At 46.3% G+C, this 23,093-nt stretch overlaps 1 protein-coding gene across 4 annotated transcripts in view; it reads right to left on the bottom strand.

Moving 5' to 3' along the window:
• The window catches only part of DNAH11 (dynein axonemal heavy chain 11), a 296,286-nt gene that overhangs the window by 40,996 nt on the left and 232,197 nt on the right, over window positions 1-23,093 (bottom strand). For all 4 annotated transcript variants that reach the window (XM_084791554.1, XM_084791555.1, XM_084791557.1 and 1 more), the window contains 3 exons: window positions 8,267-8,471; window positions 4,670-4,834; window positions 1,989-2,129 (listed from right to left, as the gene is read on the bottom strand). In XM_084791554.1, the coding sequence (XP_084647680.1) occupies window positions 1,989-2,129; window positions 4,670-4,834; window positions 8,267-8,471 (511 nt within the window). The remainder of the gene's footprint in view (window positions 1-1,988; window positions 2,130-4,669; window positions 4,835-8,266; window positions 8,472-23,093) is intronic.

The following is a 23,093-nucleotide window of genomic DNA, read 5'->3' as shown; positions in this document are numbered from 1 at the left end:
CCCACTTCCTCACCTCCTCATCTCCCCACCTCCTCACCTCCTCACCTCCTCATCTCTCCACCTCCTCACCTCCTCACCTCCTCACCTCCTCATCTCCCCACCTCCTCACCTCCTCACCTCCTCACCTCCTCACCTCCTCACTCCTCACCTCCTCACTCCTCACCTCCTCACCTCCTCACCTCCTCACCTCCTCACCTCCTCACCTCCTCACCTCCCCACCTCCCCACCTCCTCACCTCCTCACCTCCTCACCTCCTCACCTCCTCACCTCCTCACCTCCTCACTCCTCACTCCTCACCTCCCCACCTCCTCACCTCCTCACCTCCTCACTCCTCACCTCCTCACCTCCTCACCTCCTCACCTCCTCACCTCCCTCACCTCCTCACCTCCCTCCTCACCTCCTCACCTCCTCACCCTCACCTCCTCACCTCCTCATCTCCTCCCACCTCCTCACCTCCTCACCTCCTCACCTCCTCACCTCCTCACCTCCTCACCTCCTCACCTCCTCACCTCCTCACTCCTCACCTCCTCACCTCCTCACTCCTCACCTCCTCACCTCCTCACCTCCTCACTCCTCACCTCCTCACTCCTCACCTCCTCACCTCCTCACCTCCCCACCTCCTCACCTCCTCACCTCCTCACCTCCTCCTCCCTCACCTCCTCACCTCCTCACCTCCTCACCTCCTCACCTCCTCACCTCTCACCTCCTCACCTCCTCACCTCCTCACCTCCTCACCTCCTCACCTCCCCACCTCCTCACCTCCTCACCTCCTCACCTCCTCACTCCTCACCTCCTCACCTCCTCACTCCTCACCTCCTCACCTCCTCACCTCCTCACCTCCTCACCTCCCCACCTCCTCACCTCCTCACTCCTCACCTCCTCACCTCCTCACCTCCTCACCTCCTCACCTCCTCACTCCTCACCTCCTCACCTCCTCACTCCTCACCCCTCACCTCCTCACCTCCTCACCCTCCTCACCTCCTCACCTCCTCACCTCCTCACTCCTCACTCCTCACCTCCTCACTCCTCACCTCTTCACCTCCTCACCTCCTCACCTCCTCATCTCTCCACCTCCTCACCTCCTCACCTCCTCACCTCCTCACCTCCTCATCTCCCCACCTCCTCACCTCCTCACCTCCTCACCTCCTCACTCCTCACTCCTCACCTCCTCACCTCCTCACCTCCTCACCTCCTCACCTCCTCACTCCTCACCTCCCTCACCTCCTCACCTCCCCACCTCCTCACCTCCCCACCTCCCCACCTCCCCACCTCCCCACCTCCTCACCTCCTCACCTCCTCCCCTCCTCACTCCTCACCTCCTCACCTCCCCACCTCCCCACCTCCTCACCTCCTCACCTCCTCACCTCCTCACTCCTCACCCCTCACCTCCTTACCTCCCCACCTCCTCACCTCCTCACTCCTCACCTCCTCACCTCCTCCACTCCCCACCTCCCCACCTCCTCACTCCTCACCTCCTCACCTCCCCACCTCCTCACCTCCTCACCTCCTCACCTCCTCACCTCCTCACCTCCTCACCTCCCCACCTCCCCACTCCTCACTCCTACTCTTCTGGTGATCTCCTGTCTAGATTCATTACTTTTTCAATGTCCTTTGGGTCCTCTTCCCACCTCTAATGTTTTTACCAAAAACAAAACAAAACACTTGGGTGGTGATGGCACACCCCTTTACTCCCTGTACTTGTGAGGCAGAGGCACGCCTCCATGAGTTCGAGGCCAGCCTGGTTTACAAAGCGAGACCAGGACAGCCAAAGCTACACAGAGAGACCCTATCTCAAACAACACAACAACAACAACAACAACAACAACCCAACCAAACAAAAGCTTTTTTCTCCTACTCTTTCTGGCTTTCTACCAAGACTGCTTAGAAATAAATCCTTAATTTCCAGGAGAGAAAAACAAAACAACAACAACAACAAAAAAGGCAGGCTTCCCGGAGTTGAGGGTTGTCCTCGGCCTGCTCAGCGTTACCTTCAGAGAGAACTGATACATGGGATTGATCTTCCGTAGGTCACTGACGACAAAGTACAGAAGGGAGGCTCTAGCCGCCACTGGTCTGTAACACTCCCGGGTCTGGTTGATTTTGCTTTCGTTGTCTCTGGCTTCTATCACCTGTGGTGGGATCCAGCGACAGCAGTTGGTTATCTTAGTGTTTTTAAACAGATTCTAGCAATGGAGGGACTCTTAGGGACATCTGAAGTGAGCAACTGTTATTAGTTGGCCTGGAGGCTGAGCCAGAGGCATTGCTCTAAGTTTGAGTCTGGTCTGCAATGCCATAGTAAGTTCAAGAACAGCGTGCTGTAGTGAGTGAGGCTCCTGCTCAGACAAACAAAAGCAAAGGAAGTAAAGTATGCAGCATGCCTGACACCTGTGGACTTGAGGCTTGATGAAATCGCTAAATCCATGTCAGTGAGATGCCCACACAGGTAAAAGTGCCTGCCGCGCAAGTCCGGTGGCCTAAGTTAGAACCTGGGTTCACATGGAGGGGATGTTGAAAACCAACTCTGGAGGGCTGTTTGCTGACCTCCATACAGTGTGTCCATGGGAGCCCACATTCAGGTATGCATATTACACCCAACATACATCCAAATAATAACAATTCTTAAATTCCTACTTTTGAATAACCCTTTCCACGAACTGTATTCCCATGGGAGGGGATTGTAGCTCTAGCAGCTGCCTACCCTGTGGATTTCGGTGGCGCTAATTGCTTCGCCCCTGCAGAATCTGCCTCATGTCACCTCCTGCCTCCCTTCTCTCGGTCAGGCCTTAATAACCGGCTATATTACCTCCCAGGGATGGCTCTTAAAAGTCTGCTGGGCCAAGCTCGGTGCCATTGATTTTATTAGGTAGCAAGGTCTACAAATGCAGCCAAGGTCAGTAGCACATACGATGCCAACATTTCCTGAACAGCCTCTACATGAGGGCTCTCTCGGGCCATCAAATTCCAAGAGCACCAGCCGGCTCTCCACTTACTCAAACATTCCCAATTATTCTTGTTAGCTTCTGGGCACATTTCCTGAGAATGTGTGTGTGTGTGTGTGTGTGTGTGTGTGTGTGTGTGTGTATACACCATCAGTTAATACAGTCTTTTTAAATCAAGGGTCAAGAACACCAATTTCTAAAAACAAACAAAAACCTATTTCTTTTTTCTCTAAGAATGCACGCTGCTGGCCCACTGCAGCTGTGAGGGTTACACCATTTCCCCCTCAGTGTTTCTGTGGTCTTGACTCAGAATGTGTGTGAACGAAGTGTAGGGCACAGGAAGTGGCTTCAAGGCGATGTACTAAGAAGACAGGAAGCAACATTATAAGAGACAATTAGAAGTTAACCTCAAAGCTAAGACTTAATTTACTTAATTGCCCTAATCTTTACTATCTTACGAGCCACCTAGGAACCACTTACTTAAAAGGGTAGAGTAATTTGGGATTCTATTCCTTAGCTTAATTTAAGGTACATGCATTGGATGTATGGCGACACAACTTCTGCAGGGTAATTAGCGGATTAGTTAGTAATGAGAATAGGCCGCAAAGCGAAGACGAGTCTAATGCTGACCCACACTACTCCATGTTAACATTTAGTGGCCGCTTGTGAAAGTCGGAAGTGGGCACATTGTGACCCACTGTGACCCCTGCCGCTCAGTCAGCAGGTGGCTGTCCAAGGGAAGTAGTTTGTTGGCTTTGGGAAAATGGCATTTTCCCAGGGTACATTGATGCACTGAGCTGCATATGGAGCCATCTTGCTTGGTTTCCTGCCACCAGAGGCCTGTAAGCAAAACTTTCGCTTCAAAGATTTCTCCAAAACCTCAACACACTGGGGTGTTATTTATTGGCGCCTCGCCTTGCCCTTCCTCTGGTTTCTACCATATAAACCAGAAGCTCCAACACTGGTCACACAGGCAAAATAATCTGAGTGATCGGATCTGTGTGGAACTTGCAGTGGAAATCAAACCATTTTCACTCTTAATCTGAAACCAGTAGTCCAAGTACTGAGGACTATTTATTAAGTGTCCCGAGTTACACAGCGAGCCTGTCTTCTCAGAGGAATCACCAGAACCCAGTTACATTGTGTGAACTGAAATCCCCAGAGGGTGGTGGTGGTTAGAAGTCGGAGCTACTTTAAGACTATCCGAGGCCCAGTGAGAGCACTTCCTGATTAGGCAGGACTAAAATGGTGCACGCCTGCGCCAAATTACCTTTTGTTATTTTTAGCCCCTTGAAAGCCATTTATGGCCCATAAACCCTTGTCTGGCCTAATGACATTGTGGCTATCAAAAACCTTTAGCAAGCCACCAGCTTCTACCAACTTCTAAACCAAGAGTATCATTAGATAAGCCCTGACCTTTTCTTAGAGTCTCTGTGTTTTGCTATATAACCCATCTGCCCAATGCTTCTACCACTATATTGTAAGCACCTTGGTTTATAATTTTCTCTTTTTATCTGCTACTTAAAAGCATTAGAATCTGTTACCACACTGAGCTACAGTATTTGGGGTAACCTGAATCTGTGTTCCCAGGCTTTGGTCACTCATCGCTGGCTCCAGAGCAAACTCTCTGACCTCCCTTGACTTGAGAGCTGTGTTTTTGTGTGGACGGTGGTCATTCGTTTCATTGCAGCAGAGCACCGAGCTTGCCAGACGTTCTCCCATGCTCTTACCTTGCGTTCTATTTCTGCCGCAGTGGCCTTGGTGGTCTCCAGGCGCTCTACCAGGTCAGTGTCATCGAGGAAGTTCCCCTCAGCAGCAGAGAGGCGCAGGAGAAGGTCTTCCTCAAGCTGTGTCAGCGCTATCTTAAAGTCATTTTGGTGCTTGGTCAACTCCAGCTAACAGGAAACGTTAGGAATGGTGCTAAGCGTCTGCTTTGTTCAGGGCACTCCCCATGCTCATAGGAGTCCAGGGGTCAGTACAAGCATGATAAAAATACATGGGAAAACCACACTGATCACAACTGTGGAAATTTCTTTTTAAAAATTTAAAGACAGCATGTTAGCATTCAGTTACAATCCAAGCTTTAGAGCACGAGCGCGGCCACTTGTTTAACATCATGAACTTCTAGGAAGTCCCTGTTTAAGATAATAATCAAAATTTCTGGTTTATGCTCTGATAGTTAAACAGCTTGGATGGCCTGTTATGAGGGAGACTTCACAGTGAGGAAAATGTTATCATCTCTCATCAAGAACAGGGGTCCTGGGCCAACTGACACCAGGAAAAACAAAACAAAACAAACAACAATAACAACAACAAAATGGCAGGCAAGTACAGAGTGTCACTATCAGGAACACTTACACTGGCCGTTGACAGAGTAAAGGCCTCTGTGGGCATCCAGGCACAAGGAGCGCTGCCTGGATGTTTTACCTCTGGGAGGCAGGCCACGTTCTCACAGAAAAGACTAAAGAATAAGCCACCGTGGCATTGGGAAAGAGTAAACTCAAGGGAACTGTACTCATTTTAGAAAGTTGCTAGGCCCAGAGTCTTCTCTTGTCCTTGTCAGAATCCCAGCAGGGAGAAAGTTCACCAAAGCTAAGCTGACTTAGGAGAAGGAGAGTGAGGGAACATGTCCGCGCCAAGACTTCCAGCCTCAGGCAGAAAGGTGAGGAAGTCCTGATGGTCAGAGACCAGTGGCTTAGGCCAAGCAGTGACGCCATGAGATTTAATCACATTATTCAGTGCGTATCCCTCAGCACCGTATCGGCCAGACCCTGCATAGAGAGAATGGGCCAAAGTGAGAGCTGCAGGTGCAGGTTTTCCCCAAGAAAGGAAGTTTTTGCTTGCTTGCTTGTTTGTGTGAGAGAAAAATCTGAAAAAGCAGAAAGAAAACAAACAAACAAAGAGAATATTGGAGTGGGGCTGGAGACATGGCTCAGCGGTTAAGAGCACTGCTTGCTCTTCCAAAGGTCCTGAGTTCAATTCCCAGCAGCCGCATGGTGGCTCACAACCATCAATAATGAGATCCAATGCCTTCTTGTGGCGTGCAGGCACACACGCAGGCAGATTAGTGTATAAATAATAAATAAATATTAAAAAAGAATACTGGAGTGAATTAAAGCCAATGGCTCTCATGCTACAGCAAATATTAAACACACCAAAGTCCCAGACCTACACACAAGAGACTCCACACAGAGAAACAGAGGTGCTCTTATGGGCAAAGGCTCAAAAGAAAACACAAATCTCAGAATAAGACTCAGGTGTGGCTTTGTGTCAGCTGCCAACTACAGAAATATCTTCTGCCAGGTTCCACTGGCCATACTAGCCTGGGCTTCAGAAGCACTCAGGACCAGGGACCCCACAGCCCCACACTCACCTAGGATCCAGAGAAGACAACAGCAATCAAAGAACGCAACTCTCACGCACCAAAGAAAAGCCCAGACATCAAGAAACCCCTCAGACATCCTTACTCCAGGTGCCGAGATGCCAGCACAAAACCACAGACGTGAAAAGCCAGGGCAATCCGCTTCCATCGGAAAACCCAGAAACCCTACTAGAAGAGGCTCTGGAGAACTCGGCATGGCTGAAGCGCGAGACAAGGAGTTCAAAACAGGAATTATGGGGGCTGGAGAGATGGCTCAGAGGTTAAGAGCACTGGCTGCTCTTCCAAAGATCCTGAGTTCAATTCCCAGCAATCACATGGTGGCTCACAACCATCTGTGATGTGATCTAGTGCCCTCTTCTGGCCTGCAGGTGTACATGCAAGCGGAGCACCAGATATAAAATAAATCTTAAAAAACAAACAAACAAACAAAAAAACAGGAATTATGGGTATGTTCAAGGACCTTAAAGGGAATTCAAACAAACCCCTTAATGAAGTCTGTGAAAACACAGTTGAGTGACAATCCAAGACATGGAAGTACAATTCAGTAAAGAAATAGAATCAATAAACAAAATCTAAACCGAAATAAAACCGGAAATGAAGAATTTAGGGTGTCAAACAAAACCTCCAGAGATCAGTGCCTTGCCTGGCCATCCTCAGAGTAGGTACTTGTCACAGGAGACAGAAACTGACACAGAGGCCCCCAAATGCGCAATATGCAGAGAGTGGGAGACCTGGGAGCGCGCAGCGTCAAACGGAATGTCTTCATCGAAGCGCCCAAGGAGCTGTGTAGAAGAGGAGGCAGAAAAATGGTGGGAGCGAGAGATGACGGATGACTTCAGGGCACAGCAGGACTGACACACGTATATACGTCACAGAGAGTGTGGCAGCATGCACAGAGCTCGCATATGTTCAAGCCAGAATCCCAGCCCCGAGAGCAGAAAGGAGATACAGGGCCCCACTCCTCACAAGAAGCTAGCTTTAAATTGATATTAACGTTCTTCTTCTTTTTTCGGTTTTTCGAGACAGAGTTTCTCTGTGTTGCCTTGGCCATCCTGGACTCACTTTGTAGACCAGGCTGGCCTTGGACTCTCAGTGATCCGCCTGCCTCTGCCTCCTGAGTGCTGGGATTAAAGGCCCTTACCACCAGTTTTTCCCAACAGAGTTTTCTGGGCTGGTCTAGAGTGGGCTAGACCCTCTTACATCAGTTAGAAATCAAGAAAACGCCAGCTGAAGCTAACCCTGACAGGCGCCAAGCCTGAGTCCATCTCTACACTTGGCCCAGCCCTAGGTACCTGGCATTTCCCAGGAGGAATTTCACAAGTGTGCAGTGAGAATTCTGGTGTCTTTAAAATGCCAGTTATGTTATGTAAACATATTTTTGTTTTAATCCCAGGTGTTGTATATGGGGCTGCTTCAGATTGTTCACAGCGGCTGACTGTTTGCCTCTTGCCTGCTCTGGCAGGGGTGTGATTCTGCCAGCTGAGAAAAGCTTAATTCTGGGGAATAGAAAGACCCAGGTCCACAGAGAGGCCTCCTCTGTTTCCTACATAGTTTTTTGAGTGTTTGGTGAAGACTGTTCCTCAGATGCTTCCTGTTCCTGCTGTTGCTGGTCTGTCAAGTGGTCGAGAGAAAAGGGCAGAAGGTGGGGAGATCCTGATGAGGCAAAGTTGGGACTTGCCTCGTGGAACTCAGTGCCCCCAATCGGCAGGAAGTGACCTAAAAAGAACCCAATGCCCCCTCTCCCCGCTAACTTTCTGTCTCCCCTACCTGGTGTTGGGGTGTTGGGAAGGACTGGGGTGCAGAAGGGTGGTAGATGAAAGAACCCCAACACATGTGTCTGCAGTCCCCTCACTTGCAGAATCCCACTTCACCAACCAGCATCTGATGCTGCCACCTGCGCAGAGGGGTTGGCGAGAAAGTTCTGGAGCGATGCAGTAATATTTACCTTCAGTCTCTCCAAATCTGGCCTTTCGATACTGACCACCTCTGCCAGCAGCTGGGCTTCCAGGCCGTCTTCTGTGACCGTGAAGTTGAGGAGAGTCGTCTGGGCCTGTAGTTCAGGCTTGTAGTGTGGGTTTGCCAGTTTTGTGTGTAGGATGAGGCGAAAGTTCTTGTTAAATTCGCATTCTCTGTCGCCAATCCTGATGTACCTACGGGGGTCACAGCGGACACTCAGGAGATCCATGGGAACAGGGAGGTGCCCCGTTGCACTCCTCGATCCTGCTGATACCTGGAGCCAGCAGGTTGGTCTAGGGATCTGCAGTTACTCCCAGCTGTCCTAAGACACAGCATGAACAGAGGATGCCACTAGGCCTCTGTCTATCTCTTCGTGTGTGAACCGGTGACAGCATGACCACTCACCTCACAACGTTGCTCTGACAGTCAGCAAATGGTGGCTTTCACTGTACTTTCTGGGATTAAACTTGTACCAGACATTGTTACTTCCTACAGAGTTGTATTCTTTTTTAAAGCATTTTCATATGGAATCACAGGAAAACACTGTTCTTCTTGAAGGGTAGAATAAAACGTGCATGTGTTTATATACATACACACACACACACACACACACACACACACACACACACACACACACACACATTAACTCTGTGTCTACCTGAACTATATTACTGTTCAATGAGTGGAATATTTTATTTGCCAAAACATTAAAAACCTATGCATGTTATATCATTAAATAATAATTAATTATCTTATTATATTATCATATTAAATATTGTACAATACATTAATAGTTACTGTGTTTCTAAAACTAAGCTATTGAAATACATATTTAGCTTGATTATTTTCTATGATTTTTGCCTGGCCTATGTTCTCTTTTCTGCCAGGATCCCACGATGAGGATCAATCAGATATAGAATTATTCAGTTCAAATTACAGACAGACAGGAATTAAACCTGACATTTGAGAAGTTAATACATTAACTTCTCAAACATTTTTGCTTAGGTGGCCTGAAAATTCACATAAGAAGCCTGGAGTACGGCTGAAGCAAGGAACATCTTCTCACTAATATTAATCTTCTTAATATTAGTTTCACCCTCATTTAATCTTCTTAATATTAGTTAAAATTCTGGATTCTTCACTATTAAGTCTGTAAATCTTTATTTTTTTGAAGTCCCAGGAATTGAAGCCAGAGTCATGTACTCTAGTCACGCATTCTACCACAGAAAGGTGTAATTTTCAGCTTTCATTTTCAGTTTTCATTTTGTAGCAGGTGTCACTAAGTTGCCCAGGCTGGCCTTGAACTTGTGCGTTTCCTGCCTCAGCCTCCCGAGTATTGCTATTCTAGGTTGTATGATGAGCACTGCGTGGTGAAAATTCTGGTTGCTGAGACTCTATGATGATCAATGTCATGCAAAGCCCCAATGGCTATTCATCTGAAGACAGAATGCTCTATACCGAGAGAGAAAACTGTTCACCGCCTGGTTCCTGGCTCGCAGGTGAGAGGGTACTTGACTCAGTTTATTAAGGTTGGAGAATGAGCTCGTTCAAAAGAAATGACAGTGTGAGACACCTAGCACCTGTTTCTAACCATTAAAGCAAAACTGAGCAGAGCTACTCAAAATGCTACATTGAGGCAATATTTGTTGGCCCTGGCTCTTCTATAATTGCATCTCGCAGAGTGACTGTCACATGCAGATGGTGATAAAAGTACCTCTCACCCACTCACCACTGTTTGGAGGAAGTCTTGAGACAACTTGCTCTAATGTGTACAGATGATAAAATGATCATTTTCTTAGATCATTCTAGCTTGAATTGCCTGGCAATGAATTAAGAATCTCAAGGACTAGCCGGGTGGTGGCGGTGGTGGTGCAAGCCTTTAATCCCAGCACTCAGGAGGCAGAGGCAGGCGGATGGATCCCTGGGCGTTTGAGGTCAGCCTGGTCTACTAAGTGAGTCCAGGACAGCCAAGGCTACACGGAGAAACTCTGTCTCGGAAAAAAAAAAAGTGACCTAAATCAGAAAATCAGGTTTTGTTTCCACTGAAAAGTGATCTTCCCTGGCAAGTGTTAACCTCAAAGCTGGAGAGAGGGCAGCCAGCAACCCCCTTCAGAGAGAGCCTTTGTGAGGCTGGTTTCCGTTTTATGGGTTCTTTTCCAGGAGGGAAAAAGAGCCATTCTTCAAGCAACCCACTCTCGACTGAGCCGGTGTAAACCTGTGTAGTGAGCTCCTCCCCCTTTAAAGCAAAGGCAAGGACTATCTCATTGGCATCTCCCTGAGAACACTAACAACTGTAACCGGCGTTGGCTACTTTGTGCGTTGTTCCTCTCTCTCTTGTACCCCTCTTCACTCATTTACATCTTCCTTTTCTTTTTTCTTTCTTTCTTTCTTTCTTTCTTTTTTTTTTTTGGTTTGGTTTGGTTCTTTTGAGACAGGGTCTCTCTGTGTAGCCTTGACTGTCCTGGACTCCCTTTGTAGACCAGGCTGGCCTCGAACTCACAGGGATCCACCTGCCTCTGCCTCCTGAGTGCTGGGATTAAAGGCGTGCGCCACTTCCTTTTCAGTCCCCTAACACTAGATAGGAGAGGTTAGGGATGACTCGCTCCTTGGAGGAAGCTGGATCCTTGCCATCAGGTATCTAATGTCCTCTTCTCGTTTCTTTGCGTGTGACTACTTGTCAAACAGCAACCAACCACCAACCAGCCACACACATGGGAGCCTTCTGAAAAGTACCCAGAATTCCAAAGGTCACATACTCACAGAAACTATCTACAGCTGGCAAAACCACGTCCCCTGCTAGAGCACGAGGCAAATCATAGTCACCTGCTGTGAAGCAGCCCAAAATCCCCACACTTGAGATTAAAACGAAAACATATTCCCATAATATTTTTCTTTTCCAAGACAGGGTTTCTCTGTGTAGCCTTATCTGTCCTGGATTTGCTTTGTAGACCAGGCTGGTCTCCAACTCACAGAGATCCATCTGCCTCTGTGTCCCTGAGTGCTGGGATTACAGGCATGTGCCACCACACCTGGATATTTCTGTGTTTTTTAAAGAAACCAAAAAGTCCAAATTTCTCACTACAGAGAACATTTACAAGTGGATGGACCTAGGACATCTGGCTAGCTGATAATCATGGTGGCCTAAGCTCTTGCTTTGCAGGCTATGGTGAGACGCCACATGTTCACACTGACACAGTCTCAGGGTGCTACATGCTCATGAAACTTTTTGGCCATTTCTTTCTTCCTTCCTTCCTTCCTTTCTTTTCTTTTTGTGTGCCATTTTCTCTTAAGTAGCGATTGAACACCTATACTATGTCTATAGCGCCAGGCTGTCAAAGCGCCTTCTAAACACAGGGCATCTAGTTATTCCCAGGGCCACATTGGATCTCTGCTCTCACAAATACCACTTCCTAATGATAATAGGCATTGCGAGCTCAGTGTTTTACGTATAGAATCAGTCATTCCTCTGTTCATCAGATACCCTCAATGGGATGGGCACAATTAAAGCACAAAAATCTGCTCAATCCGAAAATAGGCAAAAGACGGGAAGAGATTGTGCTTCAAAGACGAGACACAAACGTCATCACGAAGACAACTGAGAGGTCACAAAGGACCATGCAGCCTAGGAGCGTGTGGATATGGCCACCCAGCCCGTGACACATGCAGCCTAGGGGCGTGTGGATATGGCCCACCCAGCCCGTGACACATGCAGCCTAGGGGCGTGTGGATATGGCCCACCCAGCCCGTGACACATGCAGCCTAGGGGCGTGTGGATATGGCCCACCCAGCCCGTGACACATGCAGCCTAGGGGCGTGTGGATATGGCCCACCCAGCCCGTGACACATGCAGCCTAGGGGCGTGTGGATATGGTCCACCCAGCCCGTGACACATGCAGCCTAGGAGTGTGTGGATATTGGCCCACCAAGCCGGTGACACATGATGGTCATGAAGAGATCAGAGATCTGCCCTGATTCAAGATGGGCTTGTCTCCAAGGAGACATGCAAGTATCCAGTAAACACACAGATGATGCTGTGAAATAGGAAGGCTAAACTCATCGTGAGCTTGGGAGAGCTCACCGTGGCCATATGAAGAACTGTGGTAAAAGCTGTGGTTAACTTTTGATACGTGTGGTGTGTGCATGTTTGTGTGTGTTCTCACAGGTCCACCAGACAAACCAACCACCAACATCACAGCTATTTACTTTTGGAAGCAAGCTGCGAACCTCAAGTCACCATCTTTCTGAGAACCGATGAGATCTCACAAGGCAACTCCCCACCCATGACACCTGCAATGGGTTGCGGTCAAAGTACAGGTACAATAAAACAGTGCAAGATCACCATCAGGCTAGGTGTGTCAGATGTGCGTGCCACCTTCATGGATTTTATGATTAACTACTGGGGTCTCATCTCCAAGGCATTTCATAATGTCCATGCCAAAATTAAAAGAAAAAAATTCTCAAACTGAAATACTCCTGGTTCTGGTATCTCAAGTGAAGACATTGTGCCTGCGGATAGCATTTGGGCCTCAGCAAGAAATCCCTCTAGAGAGGAAACTGGGCAACGCTTGTGAAATGATCTGCGAGTGTCAGCTCTGTGGACCCCTGCCTCTATTTATGCTCTTGTTTACAACCCTTTAAAGTCACTCTTTCTCGTGGGTCACACCTTTGCAGGGTACCGGCTTATTCCCTCTTTAGAGGGTCACATCAGTTAACATGGTTGTATGATTTCCGCTAAAAGCCCACAGTAGCCGATGGTGCTGACCACTCATTATAGATAACCTCTCTCTAGGCCTTCAAGGGCAATTCAGGACAAAGGACGACGTGTGTGCCTCATGGTGCCATTTTTGGATGCAGTGAAGGCTTTAGCTTGTTGACTATTTAGCCGAATAGCTGCTTTACTGCAAGTGCTCTGCATGTCCTCACGGCTAACCCTGTATCTCCTCTGTGTACCTATGTGTACCATGATGCATTTGCAAGCTTCAGTTTAAGAGCCAGGGTGAGTATCTGCTCTGCCAGTTCTGGTTTTTCCCTATGAGGAGTGAGAGGGGCCCTGGGGATGGTTCAGGTACAAAATGCCTGCTGTGCCAATAGCCGGGCCCACGTTTAGTCTTCAGCAAGTGCCTGAAGACACCTGTGTGTCACGCCTGTTCTGGCCCTGGGGAAATGGAGGCTGATGCCGGCAAGCCAGCTAGCTAGCTGAACTGGTGAGCTCCAGGTTCAAGCTCAAAAAAAAAAAAAAAAAAAAAAAAAAAAAAAGAAAGGTGACAAGTAACTAGAGACAGTGCTTAATATCAAATTCTGGCCTCCACCCAGAGGCACATACATGTGCACATACATACACATACACATGCTAAACAAATAATAAGTTAAAAAAAGAAAATAGTTAACGGAGGATGGGAGCTCTGCTGTGGACGAGAACTGCCTGCAAACTGGGTTTTTACACCTTGCTTGGAAGCATCGTCTGATAGCTTTAGGTTTCCCAGGGACACTAAATTATCCTCAATTGGGGTGTTTATGATCTATGAAAGGCAAAAATTGCATAATGACACAGTGGGTTTTATCATTGCTGCTAGGTTAATTTTTGGTTAATCTCCTGTCTGGGAAAATTAAACAGAATGTTAGCACTCTCTTCTGATTTGAAGACCCTAAAACACAACAGCATTAACCAGAGGGGTGGGAAAGCGAACAGACGCCTGCTACGGCTTCTGTGAAAGGCATTGAGACCCAAGGTTGACTTCCAAGCATATGAGGCACCATGGCTCCCTGGAGCTGTGGGAAGTGACACAGATGTAGGAAGTGCGGGCATCTGTCTGAATTTCTTTCCTGCCCTGCTGCCCTCCAGAACAGAATATTCTTCTGTCCTGCCACCACATGTGGGAGGAACTTCTGAATCCGGGGTACAGTTGCTCATGAAGGGCATTTTTTTTTTACACAACTTCCCAAGGAGTTAGCTACCACTCCTCTTCTAGCTGGATGAGGTTGGCTGGTTTGGAGCTGAGAGACTTCTTAGTACAGCGTAGAACTGAAATGGGAAAGCACTGTGGTCTGACTGGCCAGGACCCGGGGTGAGTCAAGGTCATTGTTGAGTGGTAATTTTCAAGCAAGCCTAGCCCTTCTAGATTCTTCTTTTTATGGACCCAAAGAGGCCATGATTTTTTGCCCAAGGGTACTGTTGTCTGGCAGAGCAGGGACTACCAAGGACCTAGTCTCTAGATGCCCAGTGTAAAATCTATTTTGCTCTAACACACTGCAGGCTAATTTGTGTTCCCAGAGGCTGCCTGTGACATCTCTGTCACGAGAGAGCATGGAGGACACAGGGGACCAACATAGAGCAGCTAGAGGAAAACCAGACAGGGCTCAGAGCACATGGCCAGCTCATCTTTGCTTAGAAACTCTGTCGTCATTTGTGAAGAAAAATGGCTGTGATTATTCAAGTGCCCAAATCTAGTCTAGGATCTGTAATTCTAATGAATATATTTGTCGTATGAGTTATTTAATTTATATCTTTTACAAATAATTATTTTAATTCATGTGAAAGTTACAGACCTCTGGCTTCCAGAAAAAGCAAAGGAATTTTAGTGAAATTAATGACTCTGAAATAATGGTGATGATCTGCAAATGCTTATTAACCAAAGCTCAGCTTTTATAGGTCAGGTTTGAATAAAAACCAGGAACACTGGGAATAATAGGAGCTCTTTCAAAACCAAGCCCTGAAATATTCTGGAATGAAACGATGTCTCAATACTTCGAGCCATGGATGGTTGCTGTTATGGTGGTGGTGGCACAGACACATTACTTTGGTGGCACATGGGCAGGGGTTCCTGGCTGATTTCTCAGCACCTCTCTGATGACCCTGTACTACCAGTGGCTGTTGCTAGAGATTCCTAAAATCCAGAGTCTGTGGCCTTCAAGAGGCAACACCAGTGTCACAAAAGCGGAGATTGAAATGTGGAATTTTCATAGCATAGGACCAGCATGGCCAGACATGCTTAAGGGTCTAATAGTCACACTCCTGTCTTGTCAGTAACCAACAGCTATCTAATTTGACTTAAGGCACACTGAAAAGGAGGGGGACCACGCCTGATGCCTTAGAGAAGTGCCTCCTCCCCCCCACTGGACCACACAAACACCATTCCCTGCTGGAATAGAAACACTCATCTTTATGCAGCAGAGCTCCCTTCAACCTCTCCGTGCAATGGAGGAAGACCATTTACAGAGAGCCTTAACTGGCCACAATGCAGACAACAACAGAGCCGGGAGCACACAGCCTCAGTGCACACATCTGCTGCTCAACTCCTGCTGCTAAGGCTCCGGTAACAGAAGAGGGGCAGAAAGGTTGAAAACCAGAGAACCAGGAAATTGGCCACAAGGGCGCATCTCCTGAAAATGGCAGGGAAGCATCACTCATGATAGCTCAACAACACGGCTGCCCAACCAGTGCCTGAGCTGGCGCAGCACCAACAGGCAAGCTAGCAAAGGGGACGCCCACAGCCCTCCACAGTCACAACGACAGCCATGCTGAGAGTAGGAGAAATGCTAGGACGGGTTATCCAATGCCGAACGGTCAGTCCTGAAGTGTAAAGTCTAATGTGAAGTTTCATATTTGAATGCCAATCCTAAGCTCATTAAGTTGAAGAGACTTTGCGTCTGATTAATTTTGGTGCGCGAAACTTTCATCTACTTGCAGATTTTTTTTGATAATAAATTATGAAGGACAACATAGACTCCAGTGGACTGTGGTTAAAACTAACTAACTAGCTAACTAACTAACTAACTAACTAACTAACTAACTAACTAACGTGGGTGTATATTGTGGCTAGTTTTATGCCAACTTGACCCAAGCTAGAGTCATGAGAGAGGAAGGAGCCTCAGTTGAGAACCCGCCTCCATGAAATCCAGCTGTAAGGCATTTTCTCACTTACTGACCAATGGGGGCCAGCCCAGCCCATGGTGGGCGGTGCCATGCCTGGGCTGCTGGTCCTGGGTGCTGTAAGAAAGCAGGCGGAACAAGCCAGTGGGCAGCATCCTCCATGGCCTCTGCATCAGCTCCTACCCTCAGCTTCCTGCCCTGTGTGAGTTCCTGTCCTGACTTCCTTTGGAGATGAACAGCAATGTGGAAGTGTGAGCCGAATAAAACCTCTCTTCCCCAACATGCTTTTTGGCCATTGTGATTTGTTGCAGCAATAGACACCTCCCCCTCTGCCCCCTCCTCTTTTTCTCTCCTTTCTTCCTTTCTTTCTGAGACAGAACCTCCCGGTGCTTTCCTGGCTGGTCTGGAATTCACTATGTAGACCAGGCTAGCCTGGAACTAACAGAGCTCTGCTGACATTACAGGTGTCCGTCACTGTTCCGGGCAGAACACAGGGGCCCAGTCTCTGGGAGGCACATCAGCAAATCAAGGGAGTCTCCTGCGCTTGGGAACCGGTTCCCAGACAGCACCGGTACTGCGAGGTGCTGCCTGTGTTGAAGGACAGAAATCCATCTCGGTTGTGAATGACAGAAATCTTAACAGATCTCTTTTGTGATCCAATAGTCTAAGTACCAAAGCAAATACTGTCTTTTTTTTTTTTTTTAATGGTCACCCAAAATCAAACACGGAAACAGCACAATGCGTTTACAGTAAAGACTGGCTTCCGTGGCAGCACGATGTCTTCACTAGACACGTTGAAAAGCATTTGTAGGATTTGAGTTTTGGAGAGAAACTGCCTTGTGTAGTATTCTATAGAAGGTTCTCTTTCTAATTTGGACAATCCAGGTAAAGATAGAAGGTAGTTTTTATGGTAAATAAATAATAGAGCTCCACTACTTGGGCGTAAAATCACACCCCAGAGAGGAAATCAACTTTCAATGGGCATCTAAAAGCCTTCCGGTTCACCCTGCTGTTTAAAATGAGTGCCTGCCGCCTCTGCTGAGAGAGTAGCCAAAAAGCTCAGGTGTGTGGAGCTGTAGCTTAGCAACCCCAGCAGGATGGGCGGCGCTCGCTGGTCAAACCCAGTGCATCCCGGGAGGCTCTGGCTGAAAGCCTCACAGCAGGTGAGCCCCAAGACAGGCTAGAAGGCCAGGGAGGGGCAGAAATGAGTTAATCTGCTCGGTCCTCCACACAAGTGAGCTCAGGTAGCTCTAGGTATCTGTGTCCTCTAGGTAAAAGCTGACTTCAATCGGAATATCAAAACGGGAAAAAAAAAAGGTGTTTTAGAACTTTAGGTAACACTACACAAAAGAACAAAAAGCAAGCTAAAAGAAAATTACCTCCTTTGGAATAAATGTGTGTGTGCCACACACACACACACACACACACACACACACACACACACACACACACACACGACAAGCCTATCATATTGAAATACTCTAGCACGGCGCCAAAAACAAGGGATTCTGGGCCCATAATCGCTGGTTGTTTTAGAGTAGAGGTTCTGGACCTGCGGGTCGTGACCGCTTTGGCAAACCTGTAGCTCCAAAAATATTTACAGTGCATAAATCATAACAATAGCAAACTTACAGTTACAATGAAGATAATTTTGTGATGGAGGGGGTGGGCCACCCCAACATGAGGCACTGTAATGGCTGCCCTGAAGCACTAGGAAGTGCTGGAGACGGTTTTTAGAGGATTGCTTTTCTGAAGAAAAGAACCCAAAGTGTTTTGTTTCTTTTAAATCCGTAGCAGGGTTTGGCCATCGTTTTCAGATAAAACCTAAGAGCCAGATCCCCGTGACAGCGAGGCGTGGCAGCCCATGAGACCTTCGTTGTGACACTTTCCGTTTCCTTTTACAACCTAGACTAAGGTACAGAGTGGGAAAGGTCTCTGACAATAAAAGACTTTAGCTTGAAGTAGGAACGTAGGTGAGCCCAGGATGCTGAGTTCTGTTCTCTAAGTGGGTCTTACTCAAGACTGCTTCAGACAGGTCTGCAGCTAACCATGACAAAATTAAATTATACCACCACCAACATAACATTTAATAACTGGAAACTGGCTGACAAAGCAGTCTTTATTAATGTTAACACCACTACCAGGAAAGCCAGCGATTATAAAAACAAATGCCAACAAAAGGTTGTCTCTTTTTTACTGTATTATATCTGTAAAATGAAATTTTATTTCAAATAGCTAATACATCTGTTAGCCAATACTGGGTCTCTTTCTAAGACTATTGTTAAAAATTACATGAGAAGTAAATGCAGGAGGGAGTAAATTATCTTTAAAAAATATTTATATCCTGAGGAACAAACAAACATTCATCTTGCAGTGAGGCTACTCCGGGCAAGATTAAAGCTCAGATCCGACTTCCATAATGCTTATGGGGATTTGAAAGATGGAAGTGATATAATTTTATAGAGATGCTTCACAGTTCAGCAACTTCTCTAATATGTAAGCCAGTAAATTTGCTTTGGAAAAAAATACACGTTGATAAATCTCCCCAGATATGTTTTCTGTCAATAGATTCGCTAAGATATATTTTATATAAAATTAGGATTGTCTGGAGTTAGGTGGATTTAATTATTTGTAATTATCCCGCTGTTGTCAGCCTATGGCCCTTCCATGGCAGGTGTCTACACTGTGGGTCAGGTTCAACTGTATATCTTCTCAAACACAGATTTAATGCACTATTGATGAAACCATTACTCCAACCAAATTAAAGTCCAGGCTGATGTATTGGTCCACGGGGAGCTGTCTGACATGAAAGCAGTAATTAGTATTCATTACTTCATACGCCACAACGTTCCAATTCTTAATGAACTTCAACTTTTGGACTATACTGTATCTATCATGAACATTACATGTACATTTATTATTAGCAAGAATAAACTAACAGTGTTGTTAAAAGGCCCCTGCCCAAATAAGCAGCTAAAGTGAACATAAACACTATTAATAGTTGGGGACTTTGTGGGCACTGGGCTCTCAGGAGGATAAACGCACTGTCTGCTCCCGGGGACGCTGGAACACACATAGCTTTGTGATCCTTGTAGATTTCCCTTCCCCGTTTAAAAAAATTTCAACATTGTCTTGTCTTTGAAACAAAAAGAAAAACACAGAGACTGATATAGAAGCAAAAGGGGACAGAAACTTATGGTCAGCCTTAGAGGCCAGAAAGCAAGATCTACTGGCAAGTTTGCAGATGTGAGGTAATTTGGGAGGGGCCGAAGCGATGTCCACACAGTCCTGGTCCAGTTGTGTTACAGACTCTTGTCTCCCCTGAACAAACCGCATTAGCTTTTCTCCATTTTCTTTTATATTATTTTTCCCTCAATTTACTGGTCTATTTTTTCTTTCTGTATTCCCTTCAAACTTGCGTATATGTAGATAAATTTTAAAGTTCTTCATTTAAAAAAATGTGGGTTCAATGAAGGAAGAAGATTTTACTGTAAATATTTCATCAGGTGGATACGACATGACCATTACACCACTAAGATTTTGTTGTTCTGAGTACTGCGGATTCTCTTCGGGAAAACCCAGGCTCAGAACATGGCACCGGCAGGGTTTACATTTCTAAGTAAGAGAAGAGCAAATGTGGAGTGGTTGCTCATGGGAAAGCGTAGCTAAGAGTGTTACATACAGGAAGCTTTTGGATTATAAAAACACCGAGAGTGAAGTGTCCTAACCTGAGTTTCTAAAAGGCATCATAACTATATAGGACTATCAGGAAAATACGCACTTTGGAAACCCAAGTGATGCCTTTGTTCATGCCATCTTGTATGTGTGTGTGTGTGTGTGTGTGTGTGTGTGTGTGTGTGTGTGTGTGTGTGTATGTGTGTATGTGTGTGTGTGCGTGCACATTTTGTGTGCTCATATAGAGGCAATAAGCAGCTGTCTTCCTCAATAGCTCACCCCCTTACTTTTGATGCAGTCTCTCACTGAGTGTGGGGCTCATCAATTGTCTAGCGGTCAAGTGCCAGGGCCTCTGGCTTCGGCCTCCCCCAGCACTGAGATTGGGGCATGTGTCGCTATACCTGGCTTTCATGGCTTCTGAAGGTTGGATTTAGGTCTTTACACTTGCCCAGCAAACCATTTCCCCCCAGCCCCACGGTATCAGCTTTTAAAGCTGACATAGATATACTTTACAACACAGTCATTCAATTCCCAAGAACAAACTCAGAAGGTCCTTTCACTGTGATGTCTCTCACATGTGTATACGAATTATCTATAACATCTGGAGTTGTGTGGTTTCTAATATAAAATAGTAAACTAACCTAAATGCCTGATAATGAGAACTAAAAATTAATATAGGAAGATTGAATATTGCAATCATGAAATGGAGAGGCAGTGTATAGCCCAGTGGTAGAATATTTGCTTAACATGACAGGGTCCTGGGTTGGATCTTCAGGACTAAAAAGGAAGATAAAGGAGAAGAAATAAGAGGATACTCTAGAGCTAAAAGCAGTAAGTAAATCTTAGATTACGTATCAAGTAATAAAAAAATTAAGACCCATTTACCTGCATATAGTATGATGGACTGCTTATAAAGTCCCAAATCAAAGAAAGCTAAGAAGTGTACCATTTGAGATCACACACATATATGACCACATTATTGTAAATAAAGTAACAGATGACCAGCGAAATACAAACAAACTTCTTGATTGTCCTCGGAAGAGAAGACGGAATGGGAGAGGTGGGGTCCAACGAAGCTTGAGGGGGCTCAGCATAAGTACAAATGGCAAGTGCAGACTGACTATTGTGCTTTTAAATTTTATATGTGTGTGTGTATATATACATGCATCATATAAAAATCTGGGGATATATATATATATATATTAATAGAGGTTTCACCACATCTGAGTCTGTGAACCACGTACACTCCCATAGCGAAAGGCAGAAGAAGGTGTCAGAAATGAAGTTACGCATAGCTGTGGCTGCTGTGTTGGTACTGGGAATTGAACCTGGGTCCTCTGAAAGAGCAGGAGTGCTCTTAGCCACTGGGCCATCTCTCCAGCTCATATATTACAAATTTATATTAGCAGCATCAAGTACTAAAAAAATTTAAAAAACAAAACTTGAGCCTTCTTTTTCTTCTGGGAGAGCATAAGAGTGTCATGGAACGTAAAGATGCCTCCCCTGTCCCCAACCTACGTCAGGAGCCCCTGGCTCAGCCTCAGTCACCATCAGCCACAGATTATTCTGCTCACTGTTAGCTAAGTATTGTGTTCGCTAGGGCTATGTCTGACCATACGTTTGTCCGTATTGTATAGAGCTGCGTTTTTTCAGGCTGTGTCTCGCCCCAGGGGACACCATTATACAAGCAGCTTTTTGACTCCACTTTGGGGGAGAAGGAAGCCCGTGGGTGGCCTCAGAAACGAGGGCTGTCTGGTAAAGTAACACCCAGCACAGACTGGGAAAAGGATCCTATAAGTTTATTGGGGTGTATTGAGAATGTAGGGTACATGGGTATGTTAAAATCACACCAGGAACACCAACTTGTGTGGCCGAGCGAGAGAAAGCATCCCTAAAGCAGGGTATAAGTGATGGCTGAAATGACAAGAAATCTAACAGAAAGCAATAGGGAAAGTTCAGGACACGGCAGGGGCTCTAGGTGATTTCAAAAGAAAATACAGACTTCTTAAATTTCAATGAGACCAGGATTCTCTCAGCTCCTGGTCAGTTATTTCAATATATTTTTTAGTCCTAAGCTGTTTGCTTGTAGGTGATTTCAAAAGAAAATACAGACTTCTTAAATTTCAATGAGACCAGGATTCTCTCAGCTCCTGGTCAGTTATTTCAATATATTTTTTAGTCCTAAGCTGTTTGCTTGTTGTTTTGTTTGTTTGTTTGTTTGTTTGGAGACAGGGTTTCTCTGTGTAGCCTTCGTTGTCCTGGACTCACTTTGTAGACCAGGCTGGCCTCAAACTCACATAGATCTGCCTGCCTCTGCCTTCCTGAGTGCTGGGATTACCACTGTGCCCGGCTCTAGGCAGAGTTTTTGTTTGCTTCTGGCAACATCATTGGAGCAAGATCCACACAAAACCCCTTTAAAATAAATTAGCCGGGCGTGGTGGCACATGCCTTTAATCCCAGCACTCGGGAGGCAGAGGCAGGTGGATTGCTGTGAGTTCGAGGCCAGCCTGGTCTACAAAGTGAGTCCAGGATGGCCAAGGCTACACAGAGAAACCCTGTCTCGAAAAACCAAAAAAAAAAAAAAAAAAAAAAAAAAAAAAATAAAATAAATAAAATAAAATAATTTATTAGAATAAGGCTTTTACAACAGGCAGTTTAGGCTTCATGTGGGTCCCCTAGTAAGGGGAGTGGGGCTGTTTCTGATACAGACTCTGTTGCCTGCTTTTTGATCATTTCCTCCTGGCTGCCTGGCCAGGCCACAAGGGAAGAGGATGCACTTGATGAGCTGGGGTGGGTTGCGGGGGGGGGGGCTCCCCTTTTCTGAGGAGTAGGAGAAGGGGCATAGGGGGAAAACGAGGGAGGGGGGGACCAGGAGGAGAGGAGAGGGGGTTATGATCAGGATGTAAAGTGAATGAATGAATTAATTTTTAAAAAATGAATAAGGCTTTTAGGAAAAACTGATAAAGGCAAGGCTCCTTCCTGTGTCAAAGTATTCTTTTTTTGTTTTGTTACATTAATTTTTATTACTTTAAAATAGGCTTACCCTTAAACAGAAGGTATGGCTCACAGCGTTATACAGGAATCTCTTAGCCCACCACTGACCCTAACCAAACACCTGTAGGTCTCAACACTATACACCCATCAAAAGAGACCCAAGATCACCAAGCTGTATCAGGGACTCCTGGGAAGCAAAACCTCATTTCTCCTCCTGTGCTGATTTGGTTATACTTTTTTTCCTCTTATTTAGTCAGACATTTAAAAAGGAATCCTT

Source organism: Acomys minous (genome assembly GCF_964271855.1).
Source record: "Acomys minous genome assembly, chromosome: 8".
NCBI classification, from domain to species: domain Eukaryota; kingdom Metazoa; phylum Chordata; class Mammalia; order Rodentia; family Muridae; genus Acomys; species Acomys minous.
Note: the sequence above shows the minus strand (reverse complement) of the source record. Positions and strands in the feature narration are given on the sequence as shown.